The following is a 26,584-nucleotide window of genomic DNA, read 5'->3' on the forward strand; positions in this document are numbered from 1 at the left end:
ACCATTTACAAGATACTGGATTTTTCTTGTGCTCTGATGTTCCAAATAAGGATCAGGTAGTTTGACCCATACCTGATTCAATAACAAAATTGCACAACAAATCTTACAGGAAAATCTTTCGTGCTTAGAGAATGTTGTGTCTTGGAAAAGAATCCTGCCCAGCCTTTCTCAGCTTGTCTATCAGTTGGGGCCCTATTAAGAGAAAGAAACCACACCAATTACTTTAATGGAGAGAATTTAATATAGCATTGTTATCCAAGTATTAGGGCAATTAAAAAGACAAAAAGGGGGCGCCTGGGTGGCGCAGTCGGTTGAGCGTCCGACTTCAGCCAGGTCACGATCTCGCGGTCCGTGAGTTCGAGCCCCGCGTCAGGCTCTGGGCTGATGGCTCAGAGCCTGGAGCCTGTTTCTGATTCTGTGTCTCCCTCTCTCTCTGCCCCTCCCCCATTCATACTCTGTCTCTCTCTGTCCCAAAAATAAATAAACATTGAAAAAAAAATAAAAAAAAAAAGACAAAAAGATGCTGGTATATCATGGAGCAGCAAATGTGGGGAGCAGCTACCACGTAGACCTGGAGAATAAAAGGAAGAGGCTGGGACCATGAAGACTCAGAGGCTCAGAGGAGGGGCCCACGGACCAGGGTGCAGACCCCTGAGGAGGAGCCATTGCTGGGCTATGTTGGTGTCTCTGAACTTGAGGAGAGGTTCCATGGAATGGTACCCAGATTTTGGAGGACAGGGTGCCAGCCGCTGGTGCTGGTGTCTCTGAATGGAACCAGTGAGGCTGGGTCCGCAAGGAATAGAGACACCGTACACTGAAGTGAGCTGCTGCTGGCCGGAAGACAGAAGATGTGCTGTCACCAGGGCATCTGATAGAACTGGAGGTCAAATCCCTTTTTTCTGCTCCAGCTTTCCCATTTTCCTCCAGAACCTTCTATTAATGGAGCCTAATAAGGGGCAGTGGGCAAGACAAAAAGGTCCACAGAGTCTGGGGCCCAACATCAGAAGAATGAGTCCAGAAGAGTGGGTGGAGCCAAGGCAATAGGTTAATAAACTGGCACCACTTGCCAGCCCATCACGCCTCAGAGGCATTCTTGAAACAGACTGTGTTCATGTGCTCCTTGCTTTGCCACGAAACTTCAGCAATTCCTTCAACATCTTTGGTGCGACAGAGCCTTGACATTAACTGGTCCTGGGACAGGCTCTCTCAACTTCCATGTTTCTATTTCTTTTAAGTCATTAACACAAAACATTTTTATGGTTGTCTATGTGATATGTAAAGATAACTCTCCGCTGTTGGTTTTTCTTTTGTTCACCAGGTAGATGTAGTTTTGCGGTTGTTATACAGTTTAAACAGCTTGATTTCTTGAAAAAGAGAAGAAACATTATGCCTCTCTGACTTTTCTACTCAAATAGAACTTTTTAATGCAAATGAAAGCGTGATTCAAGCATAAAAACAACCTAATTGCTAATCATATTTTTAATGATCCCTTATTAGAGCAAAACTTAAAGTGAATACAAGCATATTAGAAGCCTTTCTCATGTATCCTTAGTCTGTACCTATCACTCATAAAGCTAACCTTGCTTGTCCCTCCAGGATTGAGAGAAACACACACTTTTACTCACGTTGAACCTGTTTCCTAAATGCAAACAACAGCCTCAACAGGTGACAAAGTTCTTAAGACCTGCACTGAGTCTTGTCTTTTTTATTATGTTTTGAAAAGGAGACTATTCATTTACTAGTTTCCCTAAGGCTACAAGCCTGAGCTTTTGTGTGCGAGCACGCACGTGTGTGTGCCTGTGTGTGTGTACCAGTAACTTCATGTCTCGCTTTCCTTAGGCAGAAACTAAGAGAGGGAAAATCTAGGTGTGCCAGCATCAAACACTGCCTGGCTTGGATCAGAGAGGTGAAAAATGTTTCTGTCAACCTCAGCTTGTGAATTTTTAAAGCTAGCATTTGTACTTGCCTTGATTTACAAGGACTGATGGCAAAGAAATCATCCCACAGGAAGAATTAGATATAAAAACGTCCCAGTTCCCAAACATACATCAATAATCCTAGCTTTGCCGCAACATAACGCTTCAGAAAACATTTCTGTGGAACATTGGAAAGTTGTAGAGGAGCCTTAAAATGGTTTAATTCCAAAGGACTTTAACACAGGGCCTTTGGGCAATAGTTCCCATTTTGTCCTCACCCAGCATGGAAAGCAACAAGGTGTGGCTTCAATCCTGCCAGCTGCAGGGTGTGGGCACCTTCAGGACTGAACTTAAGGTGGGCACTTGCCACTTAAACCTTGCACAGTGCCAGCAGCACCAGGCGCTATGTGAATGAAGGAAACGGCGGACTCTGTGTGACCGACATCATTACTAAGTTTTGGAGATGAAGCAAATCAAATACAATCTGATCTCCGGATCAGGATTCCTGCAAGAGTAGAAGAAATAAGCATGGGTTTGAGTCAAGCGTCTGGTTCCAGTGCTGGTGTGGGCCAAGCTGAATTGGGTGGGTGACACAGTAGTAACGGAAGGAGCCAGCTCACGACTTTTATCACCTTGTATGTAACATTTGCAGAAGGCATTCTTGGCTCCAAATGGTAATGCTCACAGCCCTTCTCACTGCTTACTAATGCTTCTGCCTGTTGTTTCTGGAAGCTGGCTTTGTCAACTAAGTTCTGTTCCTCACAGTGTGGTCCCAGACCAGCAGAGTTGCCCAGAGGCCCATTAGAAATGCAGGTTGTCAGGCCCCATCCGGACTCATTGAATCCGAACAAGCTCCTCACGTGAATCCTGTGCTCATGAAGATTAGCAATGCACATCCAAACTCCTCCCCAGTATGTCTGACTTGCCCCACACCACACATTTCCAGGTATTTCCCACAACATTCCGCTTCTGAGTTTTTTCCATCTTTATTGAGATATATTTACGTAACGTTACGTAAGCTTAAGGTGTACAACGCGATGGTTTGCTATATGTATGTTTTGTGGCGTGATTGCCACGACAGCCTTCATTTATACGTCCATCACCTCTCACAGTTACCATAAAAATATAAAACGAGTCACTAATCTGTGTGCCATCTTATGCAGAAGCCCTGCTAATCTCTGTGTCATTCCAATCTTCGTCCATATGCTGCCAAAATAAACACTTTGCTTCCATCTGAAGCCCATTTCCTGCTTTCTTCCCATTCCCTAAATGCCACATAAATTCTTCACTGGCCTTCACCTTACCCTGACTTTCCCTCTGTCTCTTTTCCCATTAGATAAAATAATAAAGATGGAAGGCAGAAAGGGAGGGAGGAAAGAGAAGGAAAAAAATGAAAAAAGGAAGGTAGGAAGGAAGAAAAAGTGGAAAGGGATGTAGGGAAGGAGAAAGGGGACCTCATTTACAATCATGCCATAGTATGGTTGGGGTTCACGAGATCTATTTCAAACACATACACATATACACATAAATACAGTTGGTCTTTAAGCAATGCAGGAGTTGGGGCGCCAACCCCCCACACAATTGAAAATCTGCATATGATGTTGACTCCCCAAGAGTTAACTAAGAGCCTACAGTCAAGGGAAGCCTTACCAATAACATCAGCAGTCGATTAATACATATTTTGTATGCTGTAAGTGTTATATACTGTATTTTACAATAAAGGAGGCTAGAGAAAAGAAAATGTCATTAAGAAAAATCATAAGGAAGAGAAAATACATTTGCAGTACTATACTGTAAAATATCCGCATGTAAGTGGACCACACAAACCGTTCAAACCCATGTTGTTCAGACATCAACTCTGTATCCCATCCAGTGTTCCCACTTTATTTTTTTTAAGTTTATTTATTTTGAGAGAGAGAGAGAGGGAATGGGGAAGGGGTAAAGAGGGGGAGAGAGAGAATCCCAAGCAGGCTCTGCACTGTCAGCATAGAGCCTGACACAGGGCTCAAACTCACAAACCATGACATCATGACCTGAGCCAAAATCAAAAGCCAGATGCTTAACCAACTGAGCCACCCAGGCATTCCTCACTGTTTCCACTTTAAAATGAAGCAGTTACTTTCATACACTGTTGAAGTGAATGTTAATTGGTGCGGTAATTGGGAGGCAATTTGGCAATGTCTATTCAAATTTTTTAAATGGGCATTCTCTTTGATCTGGCAATTTCAGAATTTATCCTACAGAAATACTTGCATACATGCACAAAAATGTATGTATCTGTTGAAGGGTTGTTTTAATAGCAAAGAAGCTATAAATAGCCTAAAGGAATCAATAAGAGCTGTTTTGAAAAATCAACATGTATCTCTGCAGCAGAATACTATCCTGGCATTGATGATGAAAAGAATTAATGAAGATCTGTGTGTGCTTATGTGATGAGCTCTCTATATTATCAACTGAGAAAATGTACAGAACAATAGGGATGCTATGATCCCATCTGCATGTTATTTTTTAGTGCATGTGTGTGTATGTGTATTCATGAAACAGTTAATAACTTTATTTAAATCCAATGGAATATTCTACAGCCATTAAAAATACTATTTTGGCAGAATTTTAAGTAATTTGGGACATTTTTGTGATATAGTGCTAGGTAACAAGAAGGATAAGATATTGGTGTCAAGGTTTTTCACCCTCACCTTTCTCGAGTATTTCCCAAGGTTATTAAATATTAAATAACCTAAAAATATCGTTACTTTATCTATAATAGTTTATTCTTGGGTTTTAGGCTTTCAGTTTTTTTCAACTCATGTATATAAGGTAAATATTTTTTTACCTAATGGTGTTTTCAAACATTTCAAACAATTTAACTTTCCTAAGATAAGTGTCTTGCAATTACTGGTTTATAGGATATGATCTTTTATTATAATTACTGGTTCATAGAATGTGACTCCTGATATTTATTGCCAAATTGGTTTTTATGATCCACAAAGATTTTTAATGTAATATCTTCAATTCTTGGTAATGTGATTGGTTATTAAAAGTCACCATTTATTCAACAAATTTTAACAGATTTCTTTTTTTTTATGTTTATTTATTTTTGAGAGAGAGAGAGAGAGGGAGAGAGAGAGAGAGAAACAGAATCCGAAGCAGGCTTCAGGCTCTGAGCTGTCAGCACCTAGCCCAATGCGGGGCTCAAACCCAGGAACATGAGATCATGACCTGAGCCGAAGTCAGATGCTTAAAGGAATGCCTGAGCCACCCAGGCACCCCATTATTCAACAAATTTTTATTTTAATTTCTTTAATGTTTATTTATTTTGAGAGAGAGAGAGAGAGACAGAGTGTGAACAGGGGAGGGACAGAAAGAGGGAGACACGGAATCTGAAGCAGGCTCCAGGCCCTGAGCCAGCAGCACAGTGCCCGATGCAGGACTCGAACTCATGAACCTCAAGATCATGACCTGACCTGAAGCCAGACACTTAACTGACTGAGCCACCCAGGAGCCCCTCAACAAATTTTAAAACTTGGGATAAAACAGTTGTTAATGCCTTCTGTGTGCCAAGATCTCTTAAAAGCACTATGCACACCATTACAAATAATACATGATTCCTACCTTTGCTACTTAAAGCGTGATCCTGGGCCAGCATGCTTAAATACTTCATTACACTCTGATGGGATTCATAGAATAGAATCATAGAATATGATAGAATAGTCTTAGAGTACCATGGAACTATCATAGAATAGTCTTAGAGTACCATGGACCACAGCATGCCTACAGTATAATTGTGATAAGAATAAGAAAGGGACTAGATTCTTACACTTCCCTTTGACTCTTTCACTCCCACATTCTGACTAAAGAGTGGTGTTAGTTTGTGATAGGGAAAAGCTCTTCTTGCTGTGATCAGAGTTAAACCATTACCTGCATTTGACTATAACAAGGAAGTAGAAAAGAAATTCACCCTAGTTTGTCTTGTCAAGGTTTGGCACCATTTATATATTTCACAGATTCAGCGGGTGATAAGCCTTCTTCAAGGATACATACTTTCATCCTGAATCTATAACCAAACCTGACCTTCTAACACCATTTCTCCCTGGCTGCTCAGAATAGGAAAATGGTTATCTAGCCTTCAGAGCATTTGTCCTAACCTCCAAAAAAAAAAAAAAAAAAAAAAAAAAAAAAAAAAAAAAAAAAAAATCTCCAAGGAAATAGAACAGCCCAGCCTCCACAAATAGCACTTGCTACTCTCTTGATATTCCCTAGGTCAAGCAATTCTAAATTGAAACATTATAATTAGGTTGATTAAAAGAAGCTGCCAATGTTTCGCTGCTCTTTAACCTGTGAAAGTGGCAATTTCATATGGTTCAACTAAAACCTGCAATTTAATTCTTCCTGTGTCTTCCCAAGTGTATCCCAAGACAACCCATATATTAGACCTAATTGAAACTTTATTTCACACCAAGTGGTTTTTGCAGAAACAAAGAAAAGAAGACAAAATTATTAACATGGGCTTATGCTTGGTTGTCACTTCCCAGTCAGATCATCAGTAAGATAAAATTAGAATACAATATTTCCTGAAATGAAGGAAAAAACGATTTCCTGCTTAGTCAAAAAAGAGATTTCTAGCAAACCCAGCAAACTACCAAACAAACTGTAATTCATAATCTTCAACCTGAGCAAGGCTGGAGTCTTCCTCTTGAAACAAACATGATGCTGAGAAGGTGTTATGAATACAAGATTATTACCAACCCAAATCTGTGCACCAGGTCTCCAGGGAGAAGGAAAGGGAAGAGGGGAGAGAGAGAAAGAGAGTGCTTTAGTCTGAAACTGATGGAGGTCCCTTTCCTATGACTCTTATCAGATTTAAACTCATGTTGTAAAAAAGCAAATTTAGTAATTCTGCAGAGGGTGCTGGTATGCGAAATGACGTCTCAGAGCTTGGTAAACTGGCCTGATTGCATAAAAGCCTCAGAACTCTGTCAAAAGAGAATTCGTAGCTTTAAATGTTTTTTGGAGTCTTGCTATTCAAAGTGTGATCCAGAGTTCCAGTCATTGCTTCTCAAACTCTCAAGTGCCTACAAATGACTTGGGGTTTTGTTTTATGGTGGGAAGGGTGCTTTCTTGTTTTTGTTGTTTTTTTTTTTTCCTTTTTGGTTCAAAAACTTTTGTTCTTTATTAAGAGTATAAACCGTTTCCTAGAAATTCTTGACCGGCTAGTGTGAATGAATATGTGAAGGAACTGTGATCTTTTCTCTTTTTCTTTTTCTTTTCTTTTTTTTCTTTTTTTTTTTTTCTGTCACCATGATAAGTATACTCTTTAGTCCCCCTCACCTATTTCACCCATCCCCCTGCCCTCCTCCCCTCTGGTAACCATCAGTTTGTTCTCTATAGTTAAGAGTCTGTTTCTTGGGGCACCTGGCTGGCTCAGTCAGATGAGCATGTGACTCTTGATCTCAGGGTCCTGACTTCAAGCCCTATGTTGGGTGTAGAGATTAGCTAAATAAAAACTTAAAAAAAAAATCTGTTTCTTGGTTTGTCTCCCTCTCTTTTTCTCTTTTTTCCTTTGCTCCTTTATTTTGTTTCTTATATTCCACATATGAGTGAAATCATATGGTATTTGTCTTTCTCTGACTGGCTTATTTTGCTTAGCATTATACTTTCTAGATCCATCCATGTTGTTGCAAACAGCAAGACTTCATTCTTTTTTCTGACTGAATAATATTTCATTATATATATAATATATATAATTATGGATAAATATGGATATATATGTACATATATTTACATACCACATCTTTATCCATCCATCGATGGATACTTGAGCTGTTCCATTACTTTGGCTATTTAAATAATGCTGCAATAAACTTAGGGATGCATGTATCCCTTTGAATTAGCGTTTTTGTATTTTGGGGGTAAATACCCAGTAGTGCAATTACTGGATCATAGGGTAGTTCTATTTTCAATTTTTTGAAGAACCTCCATACTGTTTTCCACAGTGGCTGCACCAATTTGCATTCCCACCAACAATGCACAGGGTTCCTTTTTCTCCAAATCCTTGACAACACTTGTTTCTTGTGTTTTTTTTTTTTTTTATTGTAGCCATTTTGACAGGTGTGAGGTGATAGCTTATTGTAGCTTTGATTTGCATTTCCCTGATGATGAGTGATGTTGAGCATCTTTTCATGTGTCTGTCCGTCATCTGTACGTCTTCTCTAGAGAAATGTCTGTTCGTGTTTTCTGCCCATTTTTTAATTGGATAATTTGTTTTTGGGTGTTGAGTTGTATAACTTCTTTATATATTTTGGATACTAACCCTTTTATTGGATATGTCATTTGCAAATTTCTTCTTCCGTTCAGTACCTTGCCTTTTATTTTTATTTTTTTAATTTTCTTAATGTTTATTTATCCTTGAGAGAGAGAGACAGAGCATGAGCAGGGGAGGGGCAGAGAGAAAGGGAGGCAAAGAATCCAAAGCAGGCTCCAGGCTCTGAGCTATCAGCACAGAGCCCAAAGCGGGCTCAAACTCACAAACTGCAAGATCATGACCTGACCTGAAGTCAGATGCTTAACCAACCCAGGTGCCCCTGTTTGTTTTTAAGTTTGTTTGTTTGTTTGTTTGTTTGTTTAGACAGGGATAGAGAGAATCTCAAACAGGCTCTGTGGGACTTGATCTCATGAACTTCTAACACCATGTTGAATAAAAGTAGTGAAAGTGGACATCCTTGTCTTATTCCTGACCTTAGGGGAAAAGGTCTCCATTTTTCCTCACTGAGTATGATGTTTGCTGTGGGGTTTTCGTATATGGTCTTTATTATGTTGAGGTATGTCCCCTACAACCCTACTTTGTTGAGAGTTTTTATCATGAATGGATGTTGTACTTTGTCAAATGCTTGGTTTTTATCCTTTCTCTTATTGATATGATATATCATGTTGATTCATTTGCAAATATTAAACCACCCTTGTATCCCAGGAATAAATCCCACTTGATCATGGTGAATGATTTTTTAAAATGTATTGTTGCATTCATTTTGCTAGTATTTTGCAACTATTTTTATCAGATATATTGGCCTATAGTTCTCTCTTTTGTGTGGTGTCTTTATCTGATTTTGGTATCAGGGTAATGCTGACCTCATAAAATGATTTTGGAAGTTTTCCATCCTCTTCTATATTTTGAAAGAATTTGAGAACAGGTAGTAACTCTTGTTTAAATGTTTAGTAGAACTCACCTAAAGCTGTCTGGTCCTGGACTTCAGTTTGTTTGGGGTCTTTGTTATTACTGATTCAATTTCGTTGCTGGTAATTGGTCTGTTCAAACTTTGTATTTCTTCCTGCTTCAGTTTAAGGAGGTTATATATTTCAAGGAATTTATCCATTTCTTCTAGGTTATCCAGTTTGTTGGCATATAATTTTTCATAATATTCTCTTACAATTATTTGTATTTCTGTGGTGTCAGTTTTCTTTGTCCTCTTTCATTAGTGATTTTGTTTATTTGAGTTCTCTCTTTTTTTGTTTTGTTGTTGTTGTTGTTGTTGTTATTGACTCTAGCTAGAGATTTATCAATTTTGTTGATCTTTTCAAAGAAGCAGCTCCTGTCTTCATTGATCTGTTCTATTGTCTTTTTAGTGTCGTATCATGTATTTCTGCTCTAATCTTTATTATTCCTTTCCTTCTGCTGTTTTTTGGGGTTTTGTTTGTTCTTCTTTTTCTAGCTCCTTTAGGTGTAAGGTTAGGTTGTTTATTTGAGATTTTTCTTGCTTCTTGAGATAGACCTGTATTGCTATAAACTTCCCTCTTAGAACCACTTTTGCTGCATCTCAAAGGTTTTGGATCCACTGTGATCTTGTTAAATGCGGATTCTGATTGAGCAGGTCTGGGGTGGGATCTAAGATTCTGCATTTCTAACCAGCAGTTCAGAGATGTGATGCTGCAGGCAGGACCCCGTTTTGAATGGTGAGGTTTCAGTAAAGCAACCTCCTGATGGCCTTTGCTCCTTTTTTTTTTTAAATTTTTGAATTTTTAAATTTTTTTAAATTTTTAAAAAAAAAATTTTTTTTTAATTTTAACGTTTTATTTATTCTTGAGAGAGAGATGGAACATGAGCAGGGGAGGGGCAGAGCAAGAGAGGGACACGGAATCCGAAGCAAGGCTCCAGGCTCTGAGCTATCAGCACAGAGCCCGACACAGGGCACGAACCCACAAACCATGAGATCATGACCTGAGCCAAAGTTGGACACTTTACCGACTGAGCCACCCAGGTGCCCCAACTCCTTTTTTTTTTTTTTTTTTTTTTTTTTTTAAATCAACAGTCTCCTTTTTTTAAATCAACAGTCTCATCTTTCAGGTCTCATACTGAGCTCAGCTGAGTCAGGAGGCTCAGCTCCCCTTCAGTGTCCTTGCTCTTTCCTCATTCAAATCTTCCTACCTATAAAACGGGGTTAACAAACCCATGCCGAGAGTCCATGGAGGCAGAATCATAGACTTTCCCAATAGGATGAAATTTGGAGATTATCTGATCCAGCCCTTCCCCCTGCCACCCCCACCCCGGCCTGTGCCTGAAGGCCCCTACCTGAGATCCTGCTGATGGAGTTTGACCTCTCCTGTCCCACTGGACTCCTGGAAGCCCTGCACGATATGGGCCTCTTGCAGATACTTTCAAACAAGTGAAAGGAGCTAAAACGTCCATTTCTCAAAACCACTCGGCAAACGTCACCTTAATGAGGGATCTTCTCCTTTGGCTTCAGGACAGGAGACAATTAGGAAACCCAGTGTTTCCAAGTGAAAGGCATTAGGAGGTTTCTGCCTGTCCTGCCCGCTCCCCACAGCATGTGAAAGCCCAGCTCAATTTTCATTTGTCCCAACCTGTCGAGAGCAGCTGTCAGCTTCGATTATTGTTTTGCAAACTCATTTCAGCCTTTTAATGCAATTCATGGGAGAATGAGGTATTGATTCCCCATTCTCAGTTGTTTTTCCTAAGGCTGGCACCACATTGGCCTTCCTGGTGTCTCTCTGTCTCCTCCCTCCCTCTCTCCCCATTGCTCTGGAATGCATGTCACATTCCTGGTAAGCGTGCTGTGATAAACCCCTCCATAGTCATCGAAGGAGAGGTATAATAAAGGCAATGTATGAACATGTTTGAGAGACAAAGTGATGAAAATCATCATTTTTTGTTTATGGAGAAATGTTTTAATTTAAACATAAAATGATACAATTCTAATGTAACTATGCCTCAGGGGTCAGGACTGGAAAGGAGTGTTCTCATTTAAGGAGTCTGCTCTCTTTTGTTCTTTGAATTGCTGTAGCACCATTTTAAAAGTCCAGCAGGTCCTCTTGGCACTGAGAGTCCCGATGACAATTTAGCCAGTAAATTTCACACCATGTGTGGGTAATTCTATGATTTATTGTCCAAACTGGGGCACTTTTGACAGTGGAATGGGTACCACTGGTGATTATACTCCCGTGCCAGGCACACACTGAGACTGTCTCAGGTTATTGCAAACATGGACAGCTTGTAATGTGGGACCCAGTGACAGTCTGGATCCTCTCTGCATTGAGAAGTAAATCTGTCCAAGAAAAACTGCACCTAACAGAATTAAACAGGCGAGGAAGATTTTTTAAGACTGTTGCAATAGGGGAGAGAGAGATTGAACTCAGCCCCGCGCAACACACAAGCAGGGGATTTATGGTCAACGGACAGTATTAGTGGGGTCAGTGGATGGAGAGTTACTAATAGGAACTAGGTTAGGTATCAAGGGTAGGGACTGACTAAAGTTTGGTCAAGGAGGGAGCCCTTGGAGAATCTCACCAAATGACAGGCAGCTTTTGAAATTCACTCTTCTCCCAGGAAACTCATAGTTTCCCACATCCTGTCCCCAACAAATTCTTCCAAACATATTAATGTTCTAGTTTCTTTTCCTTTGTGATTTCTTTTTATTTTCCTTTGCAAATCCAATTATTCTTATTGTGTTTGAATAGGAAATTTATGTTAGTTTCAGGTCTTTTGCTTCTACTTCAGCAAAGCTGTGGTAAAAATGACTTTTGAAAAATAAAAAATGTGGTTTGAATTGATCAAGGGAAACACAGTTATAATTCAGCTAGGAAGGACTTTGTTGAGCAGTCAACATTTCATGGTGCATGGTTGAGGGGGGCTTAGTGAATAGAAGGAAAAGCAAGGGAATTTACTTTTTCTATATTTCATATGTATGGCCGTCACACTGGGGGCCCAGGATAGGACCCACAGTCCTTAGTCCCATTCTGGAATCACTGCCTTTGTCTATACAATGAAAGTGTTTGACTAGATGAACTCCTTGGTAACTTACAGGGCTTTTCAAAAGTTCCAAGTTCTAATTTTTAAATCATCCTATCCCTCTCTGGATTATATCTTCTTATTATAAACATCCATCTTGATGCTATTATAAATGGTTATCTTGATGACCAAATATGAGTGATGGGAAACCAATCTGACAATAATGATGTCAGGTCAGAACTGTGTCTGAAGAGCTGAGTTTCCCAGGTGTGTTTATGTTTTGTAATTTAAGATATAATGAATCCAAGGAGATGCGTGCAAGAATGTTTGTAGCAGCCTTATTAGTAAAGGTGGGCAGGGGGTGGGGGAGAAACAGAAACAACCCGAAATATACTTCAGCAGGTGAACGAATATAGAAATAGTCATGGAACGGCACACAGTGAAAATCAATGAACTACAGAAGTGAAGGGGATAAATGTCAACAATTTTAAGCAAAAGGGGGCAAGGATAAGTCTAATACCACGCAAAATGTAAAACCACACAAAGCAGTTCTACTTATTTCCAAAGAGCCACACTTATATAGTAAAAGTAGTTTTTAAATGCTCGGTGATGATAAAACACCAAATTCAAAATAGTGGTGACCTCTGGGGACTGGAAGGGGTTTATGATTTGGGCAGGGAATTCAGGGAGCTTCAGCTGTATTCGTTATTGCTTGGTTCCTTACACTGGGAGTTAAATATGTGAGTGTTCATTGTATTATGCTTTATACTTTTTGTCTAAAGTACAAACATTTTATACATCCTTATAATAAAGTTAGGAGGATCATGAAAAGATATAGCACAAATCTGTTTGTAGAGATTGGAAACAGTCTCAGCAAACTTGCTCAGCAAGTCTCAGCAAGACTATAGCGAGCCTTTGCTATAATTTTTTAGTAGCCAAGGCCAGCAGCACACACTGGAATCTTCCTGCTACCCACCCTGCAATTACAATATACCAGACAAACAAAACACTTCGGTGTACAATTGCCAAAAGCACTATTGGTCAGATATCAGTCTCTTGAGCCGCAATTACTTGTATATGTAATTACTATTGCCATTTACTTACAATTCATGCTGTTCTGAGGAAAGTCTATGAGAAAACATATGGGTAATGAGATATAAAATTGAGATTGGATGCCAGATTGAGAAATGAATAGTCAACTCTAGAAATAAGCACCAGCTCAGCTCTGTGCTTTCAGGTGGTCTGCACAAGGGGAGAACCCCGACGAGCTACAAAAACCAGCTCAGTAGGAGAGTGGAGTTTTTCTTCCTTCTGAAATTTGGGGAAGAATTAATCGCTAGGACCCTTACATAAAGGGCACTGGACCGCTTTGTGCAGTGCTTCTATTGATTTGCTCTTGACAGTGGTTCCTTAGTATTCATCTGTTTTGCACAGCCCCCAGCATGCTATGGCTATAGCAGGGCTCAGATCATGTCAGTCCCCCAATGGCCACCCATTGCATCAAGATGGAGGACTCCTTACGGATTCCTCCAGGGTCTGCCCCTGCCTAACCATCTGCCTTCGCGTCCTGTCATCTCCTCCTCCAGATCAGGCCCGAACCACTACTGCCTTCTTTTCTTCCTTAAAGGGCTTATGGTGACAGGGCATTTCCTCTTCCCTTAGTTGGGAAATTCTCTTCTCCCACACCCTGGGAGTCGTGCAGGGGTCACTTGTCCTTACCATTCAGGTCTCCCTTCTAATGTCCACCCTGCTCCCACCCCTCAGAGAGGTCTTTCTTAATTACATTAGCAAGAGTAGCCTCCCTCCTCCAGTACCACCCTAGCCCCAGGCAAAAGGGGGATACTGGGCCTGTGCTATAGAGGGTGCCAGTATGGTCATCCTCCAGTCATATCCTTCCCCGTAAAGCAAAGAGACCATGGGGCCAAGGGGACTTGCATACTCAAAGCCTGTTTCTCCTCTTCTACACCAAGCCCTAGTTACCCCGGGGCCCTACAATTCTTTCCTCCAGAGTGCCCCAAACCCATTTGCAGAGTCTGTGGGCCTCTACCTCAGAGGGCCTCTACTCTCCTCCCATGGGTGGTCTGGGCTGCCCCTAAGGCTCCCCTAACCATGAGGCAGATCACAGGAGGGCTATCTGAAGAAAGCATGGGTGAATCCTGGACATAGGGGTTGAGGTATCAAATGTGTATGCAAATCACCCGCTCACAACCAGAAACAGAGCCAGACTAGAAGACAAGGGGACAGGCCGACATCCAGGGACAAAGGGCCAGGGGCGGGATCACCCCTTCTGCCCTATTCTGATGCAGAGCTCTGAGGAGTTTGAGAATGCTGAATGCAGACCTGGCCTTCCAGGTCTTTAGAAAGTTAATTTGGATAAGAAGTAGGTCATATTTTATTGAACAGTTTGTTAGCTTTGTTCATAACTTTTCATCATTTGGACACGCGCGGGCCTCTGTACTCTCGCCACATCCCCACGAATGTTTCCTCTGAAGTGGGGGCCGACCAAGAAGAGGAGGGTGCTGGTTCACATGACAGGGCCTGGTGGTCAAAAGGGGGCTGGCACCAACCATCGTTTCTACCCCCGCTCTTCCTAGGGGTCCAAACCCTCTTCTGGGCAAGCCAGTCTGTCTTCCATTTCCTTTTCATTTTATTTGCAGCACTGATAAAAACCTTGTTTCCTTGTTTAATATCTGTCATCTTCCCACTAAAATACGAGTTCTGTGAGGTCACAAGCTGATGGCAGCATTTCCCGCACTTGGCATGTACCAGGTGTTCATTAAAAATGTGCTGAACGAACAAGTTGGGTGCAGCCTGGTGCCAGGACCACACTGGATGAGAGAGTGACTTAGGAAGACTCTTAAGGGAAGGGAAACAAAAATAATATAGAAACAGGGAGGGGGAAAAAACATAAGAGACTCTTAAATATGGAGAACAAACAGAGGGTTACTGGAGGGGGTGTAGGAGGGAGATGGGGTAAATGGGCAAAGGGCACTAAGGAATCTACTCCTGAAATCATTGTTGCACTATATGCTAACTAACTTGGGTGTAAATTTAAAAATAAAATGAAATTAACAAAATAAAATAAAATAAAATAAAATAAAATAAAATAAAATAAGAAAGAAAGACTCTGCCCCCAAGGCTTCAAGCCTCATTGGGGAGCCAACCTGAAAACAAACAAAACCCTTTGCTTTTAGTTTTTCCTCCTCAAGTGGTTAGTTAGTCAGAAAATAAAACTGTAAATGTAGCCATCATCAGGGAGCTTCTACTGGGTAGAGAAGCGATCCGCAAGGCAAGTAAGCTCCAAGGAAGGGAAGACACTTTTCTGTTAGCTTGTCTAAACAGATAGGGGATGAGGGAGCTTTTCAACCTGATGACCTACCAGAACTGGTGGGAGCTCATTCCTTCTCTCTCCCTGAAGAGAAATTGCTTGCTGTTTTTCTGGGAGGGGGGAACGTGTTAAACATTTTTTGCTGCTGCACTGAAATGTCCTTTGGACCAGGAGGCTAACATCCCCTCAGCTGCTGCTCTCTGCCTTATTTAACTCACATGGCAGACAGTGACATCTGTCAAACAGTGCTGATTTGGCCACCCCTTCCCTCCCAGGTGCTGAGGGCCTCTGGAGCTCTCCTTCTCCAAGGCCTCACATGGGCAGCAGGGAGGGGGGCTTTTGGCAGCTGGGGGCAGACTTCGGTTGCTTTCCAGATGGCCCCGTGTGTCAAGCATGAAGCTCTGTAGGCCCCATAAAGCCATTCCATTTAAAATAGGGATGAAAGTATAATAATACTGAAAGGCACACTTGATTGGCGATTTATCTTGAAAAACAACAACTAAAGATCACAAAAGTGATCTTATACTTTGCAAAATTAGATTACAATTTCATTATGTGCTAATTCTTGGAACAAACCCTGGAGATGCATATAGTTTAAGTAAAAAATATATGATATCACCATATTCCTTTTCTACTTGGCTTTCAAAGCATCTATTCATTCATCCAACATGTGTTTATTGTGTACTTATTATATACCAGGCACTGTTCTAGGTAATGGGATCAGTGAACAAGAAACATGAAAATAATCCGTGCCCTATGGATTTTATATTCGGTAATGGGGGTGATGACAGATGGTAAAATATTAGGGAAGAACAGATTGTACTAGAAAGTAACAAATGCTAAAAAAAAAAAAAAAAAAAAAACAGGGAAAGATAATAGACAGTGCAGAATGGGGGTAAAAGTTACATTTCTAAAAAGGGTGGTCCTGTAAGTCTCTCTGAAAAGATCACATGAGGGCACAGACCTGGAGAAGATGAATGAGGGAGATATGGATATCTGGAGAAAGAATATTCTTGTCAGAGGGAATAGCAGGTGCAAAGGCCCTGTGGTGGGATGTGCCTGAGGTATTCAAGGAAGAGCAAGGGGCCAGTAAGGGGGAATGGAGTGAGGTGGGGAGGAAATGAATTTGGAGAGCATGGTGGGAAGATCGTTCAGGATATTGTAGACCACTGGAAGGACCTTGACTTCACTCTGAGTGAGATGGGGAGCCCAAGAAAGGGTTTTGAGCAGAGGAGTGAAGGGATCTGACTCATTCTGGCTGCTGAATTGACAACAGACTATAGGGGAGCAAGGGTAGAAGCAGAAGATCAACTGAGATGCCATTGCCATTGCAACAATCAGGTGAGAGAGTGTGGTGGCTTGGACCAGGGCAGATGTGATGGAGATGGTGAGAAGTGTGGGAGTCCTGCATACATTTTGAAAATGGAGCTGATAGGATTTACTAACTGGTCTGGTTATGAGAGATGCTGGACTACTGGAGTAGGAGAGAAAGTGAGGAACCAGAATGACTCAAAGGTTTTTGGCCAGAGTAGTTGGAAGGCAGGAGGAGCTGACATGAACAGAAATGGGGAAGGCTGCAGCATTAGGATATTTTGGGAGGAAGCTTGGAAATTCAGTTGGGCATGACAACTATAAGATTTCTACCTGTTGTTCAAGTGTAGATACAAAGTGAGCAGAATGTTCAGGGCATTCTTTCTTGAGTCTCTGGAAACTTAATTCACAAGTTACTTCCTTTCCCTATGAGGATCCCTTATTTCTTACCAAATACAGGGAACAAAGCCATAGGGATGAATTAGCAACTAGGCACCTGAAAATAACAAGATACTATTATTACCAAGGCATTTTTTTGGACCCAAGAGAAGAGCGAAACTTCTTGAACTGGTGTAGCTGGAGCTTTCTAATAATGTCCCAAAATAATGGAAGGTTCTACTCCTATCTTTCAGGCTAATATATAAAAAGAGAGATAGCCAGAGGGTGGGAGTCTGTAACTCCCAGAAGCAAGGGCAACACAAAAATGAGGGACAGTCTACAAAATAGTCATTGAAGGAGAATAAAGAGACATGATAACTAAATAAAGCACATGATTATTTTGACCTGGATCCTTTTATTATAAGGGACGTTATTAGACAACTGGGAAAACTTGAATGGATTAGAAGATTAGATGACAGTAATGTATCAGTGTTAATTTCCTGATCCTAATGGCCATTCTGTGGTTATGTAATAGAGTGTCTTTATTTGTAGAAAATACACACCAAGTATAAAGGGGAAGGGGCATCAGGTTAGCAACTTATTCTCAAAAGGCTCAGTGAAAAAAAGGGTTCTTTGTATCATACTTGTAACTTTTCTCTAAGGGTGAGATTGTTGCAAAATTAAAATAATGCTTAAAATGTGAGGACAGGGATACCTGGCTGGCGTGGTTGGTAGAACATGAGACTCTTGATCTCGGGGTGGTGAATTTGAGCCCCAAGTTGGGTATAGAGGTTACTAAAAAATAGATACACTTAAAAAAATAAATTTAAAAAATGAGGATATTTTTGTTGGGCATCTTCTTCCAAGCTCCTGAGAGAGATAGATCATTAGAAGGCACACAGAGCAGTCAATATTGATGGGTAAATAAATAGATGAGATAAAATATATTGTTTGCAAATTATAAGTAAACAGGAGAGGAGGTCAGTCAGTAAAGGAATTTGAAGGATGAGAGATTGAGTTTGGAGAAAATAGGCAGGGGAGAAAGTGCTCTCTTGTAGTTTAATGAAGTTTTTAGCTGGGGAATCAGCCAAACACATGTTGGAGGTAGGCTCCAGGAAGCTGGAGCTCCTTCAGAAGCCTGGGGAAGCTTTCTCTAGCTCCCCTGTGTCTGCCATCCATCTGGGCAGGACAGAGATCCAGCCCAAAGAGCACTGGCCTGTAATTGAAGCATCTGGACTAGCATGACCTTTAGGATCCCTTAAATACTTAAAAGACTTTGAACAAAATTATAAAATTGATTAAAGATGTGGAGCATAGGAAAAAATAGATGAGAAAGAATGAAAACATGTAGTTCTTTTTATTTGAAAATATGCATTTGTTTTGTTTTGTTTTGTTTTGTTTTTAATTTGAGATACCCACCTAATGGAAGGGGTGGTTCCTGCCCCCTGTCTCTCCCTCCCTCCCTCCAGTAGAAAAAAACAAACTTACAGTCTCTTCCTTAATTTGAACTGCATAAGGAGTACTCCCCTCTCTTCTCACATCTTAGGTAACAGCAAGAGTCCCCTTAAATAGAATTTTCTATTTTATGATTTCTAAAATACTCAGATGCATCATTGCAGAGATATTACAGCATGTTTTCTGAGTGTCAGAATAAATTTACACTGAAATATTATAATGCTAGAGTACCTATCACTTTTCTTTTGACTTAAAATGAGTTTGTTTATAGCATGCCTCACTTTTTCATTGACCCATAATTTATTTAGAATAAAAAAATTTACAAACACAGTACTATTTAATCTATATCTTTGTTACATATTCCTATCAATTGTACTGTGGTCAGATAACTAGATTTTGTATAAAATCAATTCTTTGAAATATGTTGAGGCTTGAATTGCTGTCTAGAATATGGTTAGATTTTGTAAATGTTATGAAAGCCCGGAAAGAATGAGGGTTCTCTAATTGTCAGGGAGGGAGAGGGTCTAATATATGTTTATTACATTTAGCTTATTAAGTATATTCAGGTTTTCTGTATCACTACTAATTTTTTTAAAGCTTTACCTATCATCTGTAACTGAGCAAGGTGTATTGAAAACCTATATTATGGGGACATTTCTGACTATTTCTCCCTGTAGTGACTTATATATTTTGATTCTACTTTATTAGATGCATACTAGTTTAGAATTTTTTTCTTCCTGGTGAATTAAACTATTTTATTATCTAGAGGCATTTTTTATCCTAATAATGCTTTGTTTCTTAAAATCTATTTTGTCTCATGTTAACATAGCTATCTCCAGATTTCTTTTGGTTATTTGCCTGGCATATCTTTTTTTAAATGTATTTATCTACTCTCAACTTTCAGTGCCCTTTGTTTTAGGTGTATCTCTTGTAAACAAGCCAGATTTTGGGTTTTAGTCAGTATTTATCCATCTACATGTTCAGTGGTTATGAACAATGGAGGGTGCATAAGTCACAAACAAAATAATCCTTACAGGGAAGGTTAGCTTTGCCAGGGTCTCCAACCAACTGTTGCGCTCAAGATTCTACTGCCCAGGGAGGGCAGAGCAGAAGACAAGCACCATTTACAAAAAGGGGTCTGAAAGTCACATGTCCTCTGGAGGTAAGGGTGCCACATGTCACCCAAGCATCAACAGTGCAGCTGTCTGCCTCTGTAGAGAGATCTGTTCTGTCTTTGCCCACCAGATTCAGAGACAGCCGTTTGAAATACTAGATGTGGAGAGGAGGGGTACAAAATCCATCCTTGATAAAGTTTCCTACTGCTAATTAGTGCTGAATGATCACTAAGACCACAGTATTAATGGGGAAATACATTTGCACTGTTCTGTTCCTGCAGTGACTCATACATATTTGATGTTCAGGGATTTCTTATATTCTATAAAATCATTTTCAAGCTTTCCTTAAACTATGCCTGAAGAGTAATCTATGTTCTCTTAATGCTTTCTGCTAAAATAGGTTTTTATGATTATTCCTACAAAATTACTTTTTTTTTTTTTTTACTTCCACTCTGCCACTGGCTCTCTTGTGTCTTTTTTTTTTCTTCCAAATTCATTCGGAGAAGATAAAAATATTTAAAATAGTGTCTTAACCAGGGGTAAAACTACAAAACTGCTTAAAGTTTGCAGTTAAACTGAAATCGGACTATGGTGCAATCCACCATCAGGAAAGCAATGGTAATGTTTGTGGTAATAAAACAATGGCTAATAAGCATGTGGTAGGTGACAGGTACTATGCTAAGATATGTGTGTCTGTGTGTGCACGTGTGCATGTGTGTAATATGCACTTAAATATGAAAATTCAAGGCTCAGAGAGGTGGCCCCAAATCACATGGCCAGTGACAGGTAGAGTCAATATTCAACTCCAGGGTCTCTGAATCCACAGTGATGAAAAGTGAGCCCTGGAGAGAAATTACTGCAATTCATGTCCCAGCTCCACTCTTAAAAATTATGTGACAGTGGGCAAGTTATTCGATATCCTCTTATATCTCAATTTCCTCGTCTGTAAAATGGAAATAACAATATCATATCCATAGGATTTAATGGGATGGTCTGAGGAGATGCTCAGAATAGATCCTGGCACATAGAGAAGATTCAGAAACTGTTAATTGTGGTTTCAGGGGACATTTTGGGGCTTCTTTCTCATCAACAGGTGAAATTACTGGTCAGATTCTAAAGTTCCTTTAACATTTGTTATGGTCATCTGGTTCTCACACTTCTTCACACGCCCTTCTCACATGCCAAACTGACTCACTGGTTTGCCAGCACTCCCACTATTCGCTGCCACCTGGCTTCCCTCCACCTGTTATGGCCCAAGTGAGATGGTGTCTTCTCCTCCTCCATGGGGGGTTTTATTTTCCCAAATTTCATAGCATTTTACTTATAATTAAGAGTTCTTTTTGTCACCATATTGAGGTTGAGTGAAATACCCTGTAGATATCCAGTTGGTGGTACCAACTGGGCAGTTGATTCACAAGCCTGGAGTTGTAGGTGAAGGACAGGGTGGACATACCGGAAGTCCTCGGTCTATAAATGGTATTAAAGACTCTGAAATGTAGAGGAGGAAGAGGCTAAAGGCCAAAGAGGCTAAAAAGAAGCAGACAGCATGATAGGAAAAACTCCTGGTGAAGGCAGTGTCACCAAAAGCAACAGAAGGAAGGGTCTACAGAAGAGAGCAGTCAGCTGTTGAATGCACTGAGATGTCAAGATACATACAAAGATGCCAGGGGAATTGGCCACGTGAAGGTCATTACAAGAGTAGTTTATGAAAGGAAGAAGGACTAAGGCCCAAGAGGAGTAGACTAAGAGTGTGCAGTCAGAAAGTAGAAACAGCAGCCACACGCAACCCTTTCAAGAAGCTTTGCTAGCAATGGAGGTCAAAGTGATAGATCAGGAAGCAAGTGAACTGATTGAGTGTGGAGGTCAAGAGAAGCTTCTTGTTTAAAATTTTTTAATGTTTATTTTTTTGAGATAGAGACACAGAGCATGAGCAATGGAGGGGCAGAGAGAGAGGGAGACACAGAATCTGAAGCAGGCTCCAGGCTCAGCTGTCAGCACAGAGCCTGATGCAGGGCTCAAACCTACAAACCGTGAAATCATGACCTGAGCTGAAGTCAGCCACTTAACTGACTAAGCCACCCAGGTGCCCTAGAAGCTTCTTGTTTAAAATGGGGCATTAGATCATATTCTGTCCTGATATGTATGCTCCAGTAGACGTAGAAATAGAGGAGAAGGAAAAGAAAGAAGATAGCTGTTGGAGGGAAGGTCACTGGGATGGTGACAGAGGCTGAGATCCAAAGCACTCAGAGAGAGGATGGTCTTTTACAGGAGCATGGATGGTCCCTTCACTAGGGACATTGGGAAGGCCAAGTAAGTGGTGATGGATTCAGGGAGGTGGGTAATTTGGGCACTGAGAAGTTGAGGAATCTCTATGTGTTCATTTCTATTTTCTCAATGGGATATTAGGTAAAGTCATCACCTGGTGGGACTTAGCAAGTTGTAGAATAAAGAAGGTGTGAAATAGTTACTTTGAGCCATGGAAAATAAGAATACCAGAGAAGTATAGTAGAATCATGGGCAGTGATGTGGGCCATTTTGAATTATGATCAGTAATTATTTAAATGGGACCTTTTGGAGAATTGGATATTTCTCTCCTGGAATGTTTTTGTTGAGGTACAGGCATAAGTAAGTAGATGTCTGGATTTAACTTACAGCTTTGCTAGAGGAGTCTGACAAAGGAAGAGGGGAGTGAAAGAGTCAAGGGTGTTAGGTGACAGGCCGAAAGACTGCAGGTGACCATGAAGTAGAAGAGCTGGAGTAAGTATGGTGGAAGAGTGTAAAGAGATGGTTGTAGAGTGCAAGGCTTGAAACTGATTCCAGAAGAGGCAGGGTTATTGGTGCCAAGGAGGTCAAGGGAATGATTATGGGGGTGGACAACTGAGGAGGGTAAAGAAAACGGTAATTGGATATGAGAACGGCCAAAGTCAGAGAGACCAAGAATAATGATACCACAAGAATGGTGAGAGGGGTAGGGTATGGGAGAAAGAGGGCGGGTCACCGAAGTCATCTATGCACGGAAGGGGGGAGTGACAGGGTTTGCTAAATGTCAGCAAGAGGCAAACTTGGGTTTCTAGCGGTGAATGAGGTGACTAGGGATGTGAGGCATCCTGGGATGGGTCCTGATAATCTCCAGGCAGAAGGTGGGAAATTGATTCAAGCCGGACAGCCCAGGGCCTTAGGGCTGCGGATCCCCCCAGCACTTGGAATTACAGGACCTGTGTCTGAGTTTAAGCCCCATTAGCCACTAGCTGTGTGAGTTTGCAAAAGCCAACCTACTTATTCTCATCCATCAAATAGAGATAGATGTTCAATGACTTGCCTTGTTCACAAGGATCATTTGAAATAATGAATGTAAAAGTATTTTACAAACTCTAAAGTACCGTTTAAAAGTAAGTTAAAATTTAAAATGTATGTGTCGTAACATTATAATTTCTAGCCTCTAAACTAGATACATTTGTCTGCCGTAATACCTTTGGCTTGTGTTCTGGAGATTGCAGTGTTGAATAGTACTGATCAATAACAGCTTATAAAATGAATTAGAGCCTGTGACTAATGCCTTCAGTGGTTACTGTCAGCATCACCATCAGCACTGTCTAGCAGTAATGCTTTGAAAATTCTAGGAAAAAAATACCCCAAAAACTCTGACTTTTCATTTCACCAAATCCACTGAAATGAAGAATAAAGAAGCATCTCTTAAGGTTAAAGTCATAAGAAAATTTATACATTTTTACCTAATAATTCCATTCTCACAAACTTTTTCAAATCCTTGAATCCAACCCAACGTATATACAGAAAAGTACAGAAATCACAAATGCCCATATGACTCTTCACAGAGGGAACACACTCCTGTAATTAGCCTCACTCCTAGAAATGTGATGCCTGCAAATATTCCCCTGGATGAAAAAGCTTTGTTCCTAAGGATGTTCACTCAGTGTTACAGTGAAAAACACTAAATTTTTGGTGGAAGAATGACTAGGTAAAAGTCGGCACATAAATTCAGTGTAACAGTATGGAGGCATTAAAAATGACAGTTTTGAACCATAGAGTGAAATTCATAAAACTTGAATGCCCTTGAGTCAGGCGGGTCAGTGAAACATGAGAAGCAGCCTGTTTTAAAATGATATGAGGAAGGTGGGCACAGGACAGTAAAGAAATGGAGAATGGGGAGCACAGGCCGTGCCTAGACTTCCACATTAAAAGGCTAAAAAATAATAACAAACCAGAAGAACGTAAAGCATAGTGCTGATCAAACAAAACATGCCCTGGGCCTAGTTTTGCTCACAGGCCTTTAGTCTGTGACCCTAGCTGGAGGTCGACGGAAACGCAGGCAAAATAAAGGTAGCAGGTGTGACATTATTATGATGATGCCCAGATTGTGGCCACGAAAGGACAAGGGCCGGAGTTGAGCACAGAAATACAAACATGAGTCTTGGTGGGAATTTGGCCAAATGCCCTCACCCCTTTAAGCCTCATTTTCTCCATCTGTAAAAAAAAGGGGGGCGAGGGGCACCTGGGTGGCTCAGTCGGTTAAGTGTCCGACTTCAGTTCAGGTCATGATCTCATGGTCTGTCAGTTCGAGCCCTCCATTGGGCTCTATGCTGGCAGCTCAGAGCCTGGAGCCTGCTTTGGATTCTGTGTCTCCCTGGCTCTCTGCCCCTCCCTGGCTCATTGTCTGTCTCTCTCTCCTTCAAAAATAAATAAACATTAAAAAATGTTTTTGATTAAAAGGGGGGGAGGGGACTTTAAAAATGCCTCCTTCCAGAGCTGTTGTAAAGGTTAAGTGCATAGGAAAGTGCCTACCCTTCCTTTGCCTCTTCCTCCTCATTGTTATTATATTGCTCTCATTAATGTTATTAATGTTAGTAATGGGCTTTCTGACTTCATATCCCACTCTCCTCTTCCCCCTTGTTCTCCTGACAAGCCACACCAGCCTTCTCGATATTTCTCCAACATGTTTCAGCCTCAGGGCCCCAGTTCTCTCCCCCCAGTATTGGCCTCACTTCATGTGGGTCTCTGCTCAAATGACACCTCTTCACAGGGGACTGGCCAGCTCCTCGCCTGTCTGTCTGTCTGTCTGTCTCTCTCTCTCCCTATCACCTGGCTTTATTGTTCTTCAGTGCACATAGCGCTGCCTGATATTTTATTGCATGTGTATTTTTTAATTTCTCTGCTTTTTCTCTCCCTAAAAGGGAAGCTCTACGAAGTCAGGAATTTACCTAATGTGTCCAATGTCGTATTCCGAGTTCCTAGAAGGCACCTGTTGTATAATAGACATTCAAGAAGGGTCTCTTGAACACTATTGAATGTTCACAGTAGAGCCATCACGTCTTATTTTTTCCCTTTATTTCTAATCTCAGAGCCACAATGTGATCTGTGTAATTAATGATTTAAAAAGACGTTTCTTGTGGGCGATTTGAATGCATAACTCTTTTCTACCTCTTCTGACTTGTATGGCAGATCAGCCATGCAGAAGCTGGGAGCACAAGTGTTTGAGGAGGTCTATAACTACCTCAAGAGAGCAAGGCACCAGAATGCCAGCGAAGCCGAGATCCGGGCAGCTCTAGAAAAAGTGGTGCCTCATGCCGGTGACTGTTTTGAAGTTGACCAGCTCCTGTACTTTGAGGAGCAGTTGCTGATCACAATGGGTAAAGGGCCCACACTCTGGAACCCACACCAACAACTGCCAAAAGCAAGCAAGTTCAAGGGGACAAATCCATTCAGCCCATAGCTGGACTCCGTTATGGGAAATGAGTACGTAGCTGGAGCTACCATCTCTACTTTCAATTCCTTGTCAAGAGGAGGGAGTCCTTTAGAGAGTAGTAAACATATCTGCCTGTACCTGGAACCCCAGGCCAGTTGGTGTTTGGTCTACACTCTGAGGTGAGCTTCTGGACCAAGCGTGGCTTCCTGAACAGCATTCCCGCACTCGTGCCCTCAGGGCTTCCAGAGGGTTGGACCTCCCCGTGATGGCCTGGAGAATCATCTACTCTTTACCATTTCCACCTGGGGACAGGCTCGGTGCCTGTCTGCTTTGAGTCACAGTGCTCTGTGGCCAGCTGGCTCCTGAAGGTCGCTGAACACTGGCCTCCAACACACGGAGCTGCTAACCAGGAGTCACAAATATTTGTTTCAGGTGACCCATTTTGGGTCCACTTTTGCCCTTTCCTGGCTAACAAGCAAGATGTGCATATATATAAGGACCTGGACTAAAAATCCAAAAAGCAATTCTCTTCTGTGATTTATTCTCCAAGCTCATCCATGGAGTATTAAAGACATTTATTCTAATAAATATATTTCCCATGGTTATAAAGTAAATCACCTATTTTATCTTTTCCTTATCTAGAAGTATATTGATGAATGTAACACATCTATGTAATAATTATTCCCCAGAGCAGCTAACATTGGATTTATTTGGTGCCTGTCACATGCCAGTGCTGTGCTCTGAGCTTACAAGTTTAAGGACCTACGTCACTGGATCTTTTCACTGATGAGAGAGACGGGGAGAGAGAGGAGACATTGTCCCCCTCTTTTAGCTGATGTGCTTATTTACTCAGTTACCAGACCTGAGCTGAGCTGTCACCCCAGGTCTCTCTGATGCCACCACCCATGCTCTTAACCGCTACGCATGTGGGTTTTCAACCAAGAGGCTACATCAGACTTGCTTGAGGAGCTTCTGAAACATGCACATGTGTAAACATAGTGTTAGAGAATTATTCTGACACTTGTCAAAACAGTAGAGAAGACTTTATTCAGAACTATTGCAATAGGGGAGAGAGACAGGGCTCAACTCCAAACATAGCACAGAAAGCTGGAGATTTATAACCAGGGATGGGATGGGGCACAG

At 41.2% G+C, this 26,584-nt stretch overlaps 1 protein-coding gene and 1 non-coding gene across 5 annotated transcripts in view; one reads left to right on the forward strand and one right to left on the reverse strand.

The window, feature by feature from the left end:
• Positions 1-26,319, forward strand: part of NEK11 (NIMA related kinase 11) — a 284,063-nt gene extending 257,744 nt beyond the window's left edge. Inside the window, exon 17 of one of the 4 annotated variants that reach the window (XM_086674282.1) lies at positions 25,198-26,311. In XM_086674282.1, the coding sequence (XP_086530408.1) occupies positions 25,198-25,468 (271 nt within the window). In that variant the 3' untranslated portion in view covers positions 25,469-26,311. Of the gene's footprint in view, positions 1-25,197 lie in introns of all 4 variants that reach the window. The other 3 variants (XM_086674283.1, XM_086674284.1, XM_086674286.1) reach the window with 3 other exon arrangements.
• Positions 3,036-3,138, reverse strand: LOC112850569 (U6 spliceosomal RNA). Its single transcript, XR_003222684.1, has one exon. It is a non-coding gene; the product is annotated as a U6 spliceosomal RNA (small nuclear RNA).
• Positions 26,320-26,584: the final 265 nt, after the last annotated feature.

This window comes from Puma concolor, chromosome C2 (genome assembly GCF_028749965.1).
Source record: "Puma concolor isolate L17-30 chromosome C2, mPumCon1.1.hap2, whole genome shotgun sequence".
Taxonomy (NCBI): Eukaryota; Metazoa; Chordata; class Mammalia; order Carnivora; family Felidae; genus Puma; species Puma concolor.